This window comes from Lepidochelys kempii, chromosome 9 (genome assembly GCF_965140265.1).
Source record: "Lepidochelys kempii isolate rLepKem1 chromosome 9, rLepKem1.hap2, whole genome shotgun sequence".
Classification (NCBI taxonomy): Eukaryota; Metazoa; Chordata; order Testudines; family Cheloniidae; genus Lepidochelys; species Lepidochelys kempii.
The window spans coordinates 89,784,557-89,796,899 of NC_133264.1; the positions used below are offsets into that span (position 1 = coordinate 89,784,557).

General features: G+C 39.0%; 1 protein-coding gene across 4 annotated transcripts in view; it reads left to right on the plus strand.

Annotated features, from left to right (window-relative positions):
* Nucleotides 1-12,343, plus strand: part of KIAA1210 (KIAA1210 ortholog) — a 93,207-nt gene that overhangs the window by 46,603 nt on the left and 34,261 nt on the right. For all 4 annotated transcript variants that reach the window (XM_073361358.1, XM_073361356.1, XM_073361357.1 and 1 more), the window contains exon 2: nt 7,218-7,294. In XM_073361358.1, coding sequence (XP_073217459.1) covers nt 7,228-7,294 — 67 coding nt within the window. In that variant the 5' untranslated portion in view covers nt 7,218-7,227. The remainder of the gene's footprint in view (nt 1-7,217; nt 7,295-12,343) is intronic.

Below are 12,343 nucleotides of genomic sequence, written 5' to 3' on the forward strand. Positions count from 1 at the left end.
CCAGTGTCTCGTGACCCAAAGGGTATATTGAAAATGTTGCTGCAAATGGTCATGCCTTTATTTGACCTGATATTTTTATCAGCAAAAATCAATATACATATTGCGTTTTTGAAAAACCCTTGCCTAATGGGTTAGTGCCGTGGGAAAGCTCGCATGTTGCACATGGTCAGTACAGCTGATTGAAAGACTGGCAGTGATACATCTGCTGTATTGATACACAAGCCACAGCACTGTGTCTGTCAGCTCTCATTATGCTTTAGAAATGGTGAAGTTCCAAGGATTCAATCAATTAATGCCTGTACTCTCACATGGATTTCTATTGATAGTTTGTCATTTTCTCTCTCTACATTACCATGACAGATGCCCACAGTCCAGGGCATATTATCCATAATCTTGACAACTGTTCTTTCTAAAGTACAAGTAAGTTACAACATAGCCAGTGGACGACGACCCTGCTTGACCTAGGTTCTTAAATTCTGAGGCTGTTTAAAATATTTCAACAAATATTTTTCTGGTAGAGCTCATTGTTTTGTAATTTGCATATTTGTTCATTGAAAGCTTGGAAAAACTCTTTTATGTTTCCTCTCCCTCCCAAATCACTGTTTCATACTTAGGACAATAATAGCTATGTGATCTAGTGCGAGATGTAGATTCTTTGTGTGCCCTTGAAAAAATCACTTGGCCTCCATATGCCTCAGTCAGTCCAGCTGTAAAATTGGGTAAATGCAGGAGCTGATTTGACTCAGATACTGCCTGTCAGCTGAATCATCACTGTACATTTAAAAAAAAATTACCAAATTGAAAAAAATGAGCATTAAATAATAAAATTTAGAAGCATGACTGTCAAAATTTAATGAAGTCCTAGAAAGACTCTTAGTGAGCAGATGAGATTATAAAGTGATTATATAAATGTATAACAGATGAAAACTAAGCAGGAAAAACTAGCCAGCATGAAAAAAACATTGCACCAAATTTTGATCTCATTTGCAGTGGTGTAAATTACTCAGAATCTGGCCCATTCTGTAAAAATGAGTTAAGATCTGGGGACCTGCAAATTTGTCAGTTTTACTGAACACTTTTATTGAACGCTTTCCTTCCACTTAATTTCAAATAGATTTTTCCCCTACCTGAAAGAAAATCTAATGCAACAAACATTTACAATATATAAGGAGCAGTGGAAAAAAATAGGACAAAACTTCCATGTGAAATCCTGTTGATCACCACTTTAACCAGAATACATGGGAAAGGTAGACATTACAGAAGAAAGAACATAACAAAACATTAGGAAAAAGAAAGAGAAGAGATGATCTGAAAGGCATAATGCCTCTCCATAATCACAATGAAAAACTCATGGCAGCCGGACTTGCCTATTAGCATTCAATTATTATTATTGTCTAACAGTTATCTGAAGACAGCCTCAAACCAGCTGTAGTTTAAAAAGGTTTAATTCAATCAGTGTCTAATGCAGGGCTTTTCTATTCAGTTCAGTGGGCTGGTGCTGTCACTATAAGGTTTTCATACTTTTGGGGCTCAGTTACATTAGTTTACCTGTCTGTAAAGTTGGTATAAAAATTCTCCCTTCATGTGATGTTGAAAGTCTTAACTAATATCGACAAAACACTTTGAGTCAGAAAATGGCAAATAAAGACCAGATTAAAGTCTCTTGGAGCAGGTTTTGTATCTAAATTAATATTTATTAATAAAAACTATTTGCTCCTTAAATTCTGGCATATTGTATCATTTATCTTCCGCATCAAAGGACACGATTTTTTGTTATTGTAGAGCTGTCTTGCTAAAACTGTCATATTTCCATTGTTGCTTGACATTTGAACTGTAACTTTTTTGTGGTCTGCTGCTTTAATGCTTTTGTATCTGAAGGAGCATTGGAAAATACAAACTGGAGCCACTTAACTTTGTATGATCTTAAAAACTAGATTTAATTTTGTTTTAGTCAAGGGGGAAAATGATGCTATCTGCTAACTTGATTGATCAATAGACCTATTTGTGATAGGGTTTTGAAGCTCATGGAGAAAAGCTGATTGCACTAAATCCAAAATAGATTTGATCTAACAGCTGAGCTCAGCGTCCACATGTGTAGCATAGCCCAGGATGCTGGTTCAATGCAAATGCTTAATTCATTTTTATAATGCTGATAGAGTAGCACAATGACTGCTAGAGGGAGACACCATAGGACAGGATGTGAATTCTCAGCAGCTCATCTCTCTTACTCAAGTTGTATTTGGACTTTAAAAAAAACAAAAAACCATATTGTCCTTTTTTGCATGATTTTGACAGGCTTTTAAAGTACTGTAGCTTGGAGGGAGCTGTGGCTGTTTAGTAAATAGCGATTTCCACTGAATACATCTGATGAAATGAGCTGTAGCTCATGAAAACTTATGCTCAAATAAATTTGTTAGTCTCTAAGGTGCCACAAGTCCTCCTTTTCTTTTTGTGAATACAGACTAACACGGCTGCTACTCTGAAACCTGTAAAGATTCAGTATTCTGAGGCTGGGACATGTTATACTCTTAGTTGAGCATATTTAATGGCTTTGATCCTGACTTCCTGAAAAGACAGCTGTGCTGTGAAGAAGTTTTGGCCGGGCTGGGGGGAAGAGGGTTGTTTGTTGAAAGTGAAGAAAAGACTTGTGGTTGGAGTCAGTGGCAGATTTAGAGTTAGTGGGGTCCTGTACACAGCTTCATTTTCTGGGCCCGCCCCCAGCCAAGAAAAAGAACATTCTCTTTTATCTCCCCACTGTTTTTCATTCTTTTCCTTTTTTTTTCTTCTTCATCCTTCTCCTATATTATAAGTAATAGGAAGTAAATGAAAATAAAGTGAGGTACCTTGGTTGTTTTTGTAGTCTAACTTTTTTTCACAGACTACTTGAAAATTGCTGAGGATCTCGTCGGACGACTTAATGATCTTTCCAAATGTTGTTTGTACCGTTAGCTAACTATCGTAAAGTGCTTTGGATAAGAGTGCTTTATTAAAAAAATACACCTTAATAACCTTTCCTCGGTCCACCTGAATGGAGTTTTTGGACCACAGTTTGAGAACTTCTGGTCTCGATGAAAGCTTGTATTTGTATTTTTTACACGTTAGCAAAATGCAAAGTATAGATGATGCATGAATGGAAAATAAAAGTTAACTTCCTCTGAAGAAACTTATTCAATTTGAAGAAAAATTTTTTTCTTCAGTTAGCTTTTTTTTTTACACTTTTTCTTTACAAAATCAACCTCATCATTTTTGATAAAATGAATGAAATGTTTTACTTCATCTTCAAAAAGATTTGTGTCTATGTCCTCTCGGTAGAATTCACTTAATTTCTTACTGTAGTGGCTTTTAGCATTTTTCGTCCATGCTTCTGTCAAAAAACATGCATAATAAATCAACAGTTTTCTTTAGAGATTCACCTCTACTCTGCAATTGCACTATTACTTTGTCACAAATAACACTGACGATCTTAACAAAGATCTTCTTTCCCTTTTTTAAATTGATTACATTGTCTCTAGTTGCTTTTTTTTTTTTACACTTCTCATCAGATATATCAGAAAAACCTTTTTTTTCTGTTTAATGTTAGTGCCTCTGCTTCCACCGAGCTACAGTCATTTCGAACTTCCATGACACAGCTTTTAACTGAGGCTAACAATTGTGCAGCATTCAATAAATTTGTATCAACCTTTTGCAGCAATTTGCTGACGGCATTAATTCTTTGAAGTAAATGGTTCCACAAAAGAGTAAAAACAGCAATATTGTACTTTTCAAACTTTTGTGCTCATGATTTTGCTTCAGTTTTCGCATGTGGTTTTTCAGAATTTGATGTGGCTATGTCTAATAAGGTTTTCTTTATATCCTCATCATCTGCTCATTTTCAAAGCCAAAACAGCATCTGCATGAGCAGACCACCTGGTGTCACAAATTCTTTTGACTATCAAATGTGTTTCATGTGACTGCTCCAAGCATGATTGTAGCATACTCCACCAATGCGTGGAAACCGAAAAAAGGCATACACATTTTGAACAAAGTCAAAAAAAGGTGTAGCTCCGTCACAAGATTCAGCTGTAGCATTGCAGATTAAATTTAAGGAATGCCTGGAACGTGGTACATAAGAATGGCCCTCCTGGGTCAGACCAAGGGTCCATCCAGTATCCTGTCTTCTGACAGTGGCCAGTGCCGGGTGCCCCAGAGGGAATGAACAGAACAGGTAATCCATCAAGTAATCCATCCCCTGTTGCTCATTCCCAGCTTCTGGCAAACAGAGGCCAGAGACACCATTCCTGTCCATCCTGGCTAATAGCCATTTATGGACCCATCGTCCATGAATTTATTTAGTTCTTTTTTGAACCCTGTTATGCTCTTGGCCTTCACAACATCCTCTGGCAAGGAGTTACACAGGTTGGCTGTATCTTGTGTGAAGAAATACTTCCCTTTATTTATTTTAAACCTGCTGCCTATGAATTTCATTTGGTGACCCCTAGTTCTTGTGTTATAAGAAATAGTAAACAATACTTCCTTATCTATTTTCTTGATACCAGTCATGATTTTATAGACCTCAATCATATTTCCCCTTAGCCGTCTCTTTTCCAAGTTGAAAAGTCCCAGTCTTATTAATCTGTCTTCATACGGAAGCCGTTCCATACCCCTAATTATTTTTGTTGCCCTTTTCTGAACCCTTTCCAATTCCAGTATATCTTTTTAGAGATGGGGCGACCACATCTGCACACGGTATTCAAGATGTGGGCGTACCATGGATTCATATAGAGGCAACATGTTATTTTCTGTCCTATTATCTATCCCTTTCTTAATTATTCCCAGCATTCTGTTTGCTGTTTTGTATGCTGCTGCACATTGAGTGGATGTTTTCAGAGAACTATCCACAGTGACTCCAAGATCTCTTTCTTGGGTGGTAACAGCTAATTTAGACCCCATCATTTTATATATATAGCTGGGATTATGCTTTCCAATGTGTATTACTTTGCATTTCTCAACATTAAACTTCAACTGCCATTTTGTTGCCCAGTTTTGAAAGATCCTTTTGTAGCTCTTCGCAGTCTGCCTGGGTCTTAACTATCTTTAGTAATTTTGTATCCTCTGAAAATTTTGCCACCTCACTGTTTACCCCTTTTTCCAGATCATTTATTAATATGTTGAATAGGACTGGTCCCAGAACAGACCCCTGGGGGGCACCATTCCACTCTGAAAACTGACCATTTATGGTCAGCTTCATTCATTATGGTATGAATAAACAGAGGGGTTTGCATCGTTCAGTCTTGCCTGTAGACCTGAATATTTTCCTGCCATATTTGCAGTGTTATCAACACTCTGCCCACGACAATTTTTGATATCCAAACCTAAATTTGCAATGATTTCCAAAACAGTTGTCTCTAGACATTCAGCAGTATGGGATTTTAGCGGGACAAAACAAAGAAATCACTTTACAACTTCACCATTGCCGGTCACATATCTTAAAATTAATGTTAATTGGTCTGCATGACTCACATCTGGTGTTGAATAGACTATTATGGAATAGTACTTGGCATCCTTTACTTCATCAGTGAATTGCTTTGAGCCACTCTGCTATTATAGTGATTAATTCATCGTTGGTTTGGTGTGTTAAAAAGTTAGTCTTCCCTGAGCCACAATATTGATAATTTTTCACATGCTCTTTGAGAAAATGGTCAAATTCACTAAGATATTCAAGGTTAGGTTAAAAAATTACTGTTTCGATTTGACAATGGTGACTCATCATGTCCTCTTCGAGGTAGTCCCAAAGAAGACAGCAGTTTAATCGTGGCAACAACACGTCTCTGCACTTTCCTCCAGTAAGAACACTCCTTTTTCAAGCTGCGCCAATAGCACAGAATCAATTCTTCCAGATACTTTACACCTTGGAACGAACTTACACATAGCATTAATATGAGCTTTGGAAGTTTCATGATCAGCAATATGTCTTGCAACGTTTCTCCAATTAGAGAGCCTGTTGATGAATGTTTTTTTCCTTTACTATGGTCAGGGAATAATTTGCAAATAATAACAGTAGACTGCCTTAGTGGTTTCCGAAAAAATCAACCAAATTCTCATTTCTGTTGTCCCATTTTTCTTCATCCTCAGAAAATGGGACTCATGAAGACCTCTAAATTGCTTTCGTCCTGCAACCTTATACTCTTTTCTCAAATTTTCCATAGCACCTATGATTTTCGGTTTATTTACGAAGAAATATTCTATCATATCCAATTAAACAGATTTTGGCCATAATACAAGGGTAGGTTTCTTCCCTTTGACAAAATTACCAATATTTCGTAGTTCCATTGTCACTTGAGTCCACTTGTTCAACTTTTGCAGTCATTGAGGTATCCCCACAACTCAGCGAATGGTCAGATAATTCAGATGTTTCCTCGTCCATACTTTTTGATGAATGTCCACTATTCAATACTTCAAGATTTTTAAAATAAGACAAACTGTCTTTTTGCTTAGCTTTATCGCCTTGCCTTGCCTTGCCTTTTTTTTTTTTTTTTTTTGCATTTTTGACTGCCAGACTCAGTGTTGCTTCATTATTGCTTAAAAAAAAAAAAAAACTGACCTTGATTTTAGGCAGATTAAAAATGTCTGAAAAAGCAGGGGTGTAGCCACAGGTGGGCCCATGGACCACCCAATTAGGTTTAACACAGTTAATCCTGCGTTTTTAACCAGGCTCTGTAAAAACGGGATTTTGAACCATTACATACTTGTGGCAAATCACGGGCATTGTTGCAAAGTGCAAGGGAGGGTGCTTTTGTTCAGCTGGATAATAGATCAAGCAGACAGACTTCGAGTGACAAGTGATGATTTCCCTTAGCTGCTGTTATGCTCTTGCCGAGACAGCGAAAAAATGGTGAAGCAAAATTCTTTGCTAGACTACTTCAAAAAACCATGTTTAGAGCACAGTTTGCAGAATGCAGAAAGCCTGGACTGCTTTGCGACTTGCAACGCTTATTAAATTCAGTCATTTGTCAGATTTGTCCTGCGTTTTGGGGCCCTCTGCCACCACACAATTTGTTTCATGGTAAATCTGCCACTGGTTGGAGTGCAAAATATCTGTGTAAGCTCTTTTTGGTGATTAGTATCTGGGAACATTTCAGCAATGTTCAGTGTCCTTGCTGGGTAGAATGAATCTGTCTCTCTAACATTGTTGAGTGCATTGACTAAAAATTAACACACGGTTTTATCTTTTATTTCAGTGACTACATCATGGCTACAGGGCCAACAGATGTCCTACAGTCACCAGAGGCCGGGGAGATAACTGAGGAATGTGCAGGTAAACAGCTGCTCTTCACACGTACAGTTAATTTGGCAAGCTGTTGGAAAGCGGGATTCATTTCTTTAAAAGGGAGCCATGACTGAACTGTTCTTTGGAGTCTCATGAGTTTTCGTAATGGAAAGAAAGAGCCACTCCATGTATGCAGGGGAATCTTGTTGGGGAAACCAATGTGGAGTCCTAGAGAGTCATAAATTTGTGCAAGATATTTATCTCAAATTCTAATGTTGGATGCCTAGCAAACAGGGCTGCATAGTCTGCAGAACTGGCTGCTTTGCCTGGATCTTATCTTAGAATCCGGCCCTGAGTGTATGTTGCAGTGGCAACTCCTGTGTAAGGAAGAGGTGATGGACCATGTCATCACTGTAGCACTTCCCCATGGTTGATGAGCATCCATGTTTGCTACAGATGTCCACCCATTTGCTTATCCTTCAGTCTTGTGGCCTGGATTGGCACTCTGTCAGCCCCACAAATGAGCGCGACAGTCTAGGGAGAAAGGAAAATGTCTTGTCTAGTCAGAAGATCTGTCTGTCTTAAACAACAAAAAGCCTTTTGCCACTATTCAAGCTGTTCCTCAGGAGACACGTATCAGCAGCAGTAAGGTGGGCTGAGGTAGTTCCGGAGCAGTTGTAATATCATCTATCGATGGAGCGTTTGGTTCAGTACTTCACAGATGATAACAATCTTCTTGTTTATCCTGCGTAAATGCATCTGCACCCATCGGTATAGATCAAACTCTGCTGCTGAGAGAGACCTGTATGCACACAGGACTGCTAGCTGTCAGAGTAAGGAGTGGCAATGTAGCACTATAAAGGCTGCAGATAGGCGCAGTTAAGCACAGCCGTTATGCTGGGCGTCTAGAGCTCTTGGAAATGGGACTACATAGATAAGCAAATTTTAGAACAGTAGAATGTCTGTTAATTGAACTATGAATGGGTGGTGGAAGTAAGATAAAGGAATGAAGATAGAGAATAAGGATGACAGGTTTCAGAGTAGCAGCCGTGTTAGTCTGTATTCGCAAAAAGAAAAGGAGTACTTGTGGCACCTTAGAGACTAACCAATTTATTTGAGCATAAGCTTTTGTGAGCTACAGCCAATGAAGTGAGCTGTAGCTCACAAAAGCTTATGCTCAAATAAATTGGTTAGTCTCTAAGGTGCCACAAGTACTCCTTTTCTTTTTGAGAATAAGGATGGATGCTTAACCAATAACACTTTTTAGTATATAAATCTAGTTTGTGCAAATCATCCCAGGTTCCTCATAGTAGAGTGTGCAAGCTAGTGAACTTTATCATCTGTGTGACACCTACTGCATGGAAGGACTAAGTTCCTTCTGGCTAGTTCTGGTCATAAATACACATCTCATGAGTGAAAGCCTGGACCCAGTGAAGCCTGTGAGAATTTTGTCATTGATTACAATGAGGTCAGGATTTGGTCCAACGTCTGCAGCTGAATTGACCCTAAATATATATTTGGGTATGAAAAAACCTAAGAAGGTTTTTGTTTCCAACTTACCCCGAACCCTTTTAGAGCTGGATTTGCTGTAGTTAACACTGAATTGTTTAATGAGACTGGCACTGAACAGAGCTATCCCATTCCTTTGGTTTTTCAAAAGACCCTTCCTTTCTTAGCTCTCTACAAAGTGTAGCATTACATCAAATCCTCCTTTATAGCTTTAATTGGGCTGGATTGCAAAAACCTTGGAGACTGAGATTTCCAGTGTTTATGCTCCAGTCAATTAGATTACTCCACAGATTTTGGATTTTTTTCCTAGAAGTAGCAGAGCATTTTCAGTATGTGCTGTTCCCTGTTGATGGCTGTGATCACAGAGAGAAGCCAGACAAGCTTGACTCTCTGACCACCTTCAAGTCACAATCATAGCATTGCCTACTCTTGCAAGTCTGGCAATATTTGGCATTTTTCATAAAGTCTCAACTCCTAGAGTCAAGGTATTTCATGAGACTCTTGGCTTAATATTTTTAATATGAAGTTTCTAACCCTCATGGCTGGAGAGAAAAGCTTGCAAATATGGCCTTCGTGCACTTTAAAGGCCCAAAACCCAGAAGGCAAATAAAAAGTACCTAAAATTTATTATGATTGGTTTAGATTTCATAATTTTTTTAAGCCAGTCTCAAGATTTGGGGGCATCTGACACATGATTTTTTAAACATTTGAGGTTGGCGATACTGACCGTTTCAGGTGTTACTCCTACCCCTGTATCTTCCTAGATTTTGTCTTGTCATTTTACAATCACATTTTCGTCTTTTAAAAAATGTTTTTCTTTCTCCTGTTGCTGTGTAAAAGAATCACACAAACAACAAGGGGATACTGTTTAACGAACTGACCAGAGAGGGGAAAAAATGAAACTGGCTACATGCAAAGTGCTGTGAAATGCACAAAGTAAATGAACTTGAAAAAAAACGAACAAAATGTTTGTTTTCTTGTCTTGCAGTTACAGTAGTTACTTGTAATTTTAACAGCCCATACATTTTCAGATAGCAGGATGATTTTTTTTTTTAAAGTTGACGAGCCCTTTAAATTTTATCTGGAAAACATACGTCTTAAATTGCAGTATTGCCAATCCCAAGCATTCAAAAATCGTGAGTCGTCATTCATAAACTGTTTGATGAAGGGTTTTATACACAGTTGTGTTAACGTGGGATTCCTCCCTCTCTCTGTGCTGGATTTTTAATTCGTTATCTGCTTAAGTTTTTTCCTTTTTTATTTATCATTGTTTGTATTACTGCAGTTTTTAGAACCCCTTGTCATGGGTCAGGACCCCATTGTGCTGGGCACTGTATACTGTACAAACACCGATTATCTTTCCCATAGTTCCAGTATCACAATGTGCTTTATGAACCTAGTGAAATATTTGGTTACTTCACCTGGTACTGAAATGCCTCTGAGGTGAAACATGGTAACTTTTTTGAACAGCAAACAAAACTGATGCCCAACAGTTCACAACATGAAGCTAAAGTGCATACCGTTATGAATTATGTCTTGAGTTCTGAGAGCATTTGGCACTTAATACAAGAACACAGACGTGGCGCCCCAAAGGGCTCATAGTCTAAATACACAGATCACACAGGAAAGGGTTATCTTGAAGTGGCTTTTTGATATAATGGTTGGGACAGCTAGTTTCTGCGAGCTTCAGGGAAGAGCTTTCTTTTTCTAATTTAGTTTAAACAGCTGGAGGGATTCAATTAGGCAGAACGTAACTGTGTTAGCATGGCTATTTGAGATGATGTGCAAGGCACTGCCAACATTAAAATGATGGTTAAGGAACTGATGGTGGTTTCTGAGTTTTAAACTGTATTAGGGTAGTATGTATCGCTCACATAACGACTGCGGTTTACTCATTGTCTGATGCTTACAAACTACTTCCGTGGCATCCATCCTGAAATTATTTACCATACTGATTAAAACAACAACAAAAAAATCAGGGAAGAAATTGCCTAGTTTTATCTTTTGCAGGAACAGTCATGGCAACTTTCTTTGTTTGCTTTGCTTCACTCCTGTTTTTATAATTTACTATATGAACAACTAGCTCGGTGAACTGATCCTCCCCCCGTCCATTAGCTTCTGATTTAGTCTAGTGCTAATGCCATTGTGAGCCTAAACTAACTAGGTGACCCTCCCTGTTCGTATCGCCATGGGTGTCTGGTATGCATGTGTAGCGATGTCATTGTAATGCCTTTGTTTTCTGCTACACATACATACCAGACACCCATGGCGATACGAACAGGGAGGGTCACCTAGTTAGTTTAGGCTCACCAATGGCATTGGCACTAGAATGAATAAATAAATGCATAAGATGCCTTTAAATTTCTAAAAATTTTCCTGCAGCGGTCTGACACTTTGTTCTTTGAGCAGTTGAAGCCTGTTGGGGATGGAGGATGAGTGTGCGCGTACACACACATACTCTGTGTGTGTGTGTGTGTGTGTGTCTCTCTCTCCCCCCCCCCCCACTACTTTACTGTTATCTTTTCATGCTCTTTACCTTTACCTAGAAGAAGTCATTTTGGACTGATGGTATATAGCTGCTTTTTGGAATAATGTAGAGAGACCTAACAGGCTGTATAGGTATGTACAGGACTGTTGGGAGAGAGACGTTTAGAATGTTAATTACTCGTATGAGCACTGGTGGTGGTTTGAAGATAATAGAAGAACCACCTGACTTCTGTATTGTTTGAGAGGTAATGAGGTCTAATGGCTAGCACATGACCTGTCTTCTGTTACCAACTCTGCCACTGGCTGTTTGTGGGCCTGGTCCAAAGCCCATTGGACTCAACAGGAATCTCTACTGACTTCAGTGGGCTTTGGCTTGGGCTTTGTGTGATCTTGCACAAGTCACTTACTCCCCTTTTTAGATATCTGATTGGTAAAATGAGGATAATATAAGATACTCATCTCTTACAGTGCTTTGAAGTCTTCAGCTGAAAGCCATGGCAGGAAAGTGCCGTGTCTCATTATTATCGTTATGGTGAGAGTCGCTAGGTGGTGGTGTTACACAGTCTTTCCACGCTCTTTCTCTCTGTTGTTGGGCAGTGTACAGCCTCTGAAGAAATACTTGTGTTTTTGTTAGTTTTGTGATGAAGTTTCTTTCTGGGGGACCTGTAGCAATCAGCAAGGGAGACTCTCTCTAACTAGAGTCAATTCCTGGGACACAGTTGCTCCCTGGGAACCAGGCATTAGTATTTTGATTGAGATTCCTGAAAAAGGGTTTGCCTCTATGCTGTTGAGGACCACCTGGAACTGGTGTATGGAGGAAGGTACCATCCCATGGCAAACCCTTGGGGTCAAGGATGAACCTGTGAACACTCTGCCTCAGTTTCCCTCTGAATTCCCAGAATAATCCAGTCACAGCCCAAGGTCTTTGAAACAATATTTCGCCTCTCCTGGTGTCTAATTTATTAAATATTATTCACTCCCAAAAGACCCCTTTTCACTTATCCCTCAAATTTAGGGTCTTGTAGTCCTCCTTCTTGGGATTGTTTCCAGTCCTGGTCTCCCTGGCCTGTAGACTATCCCCTCAGGTTCAGGGCTTTCACT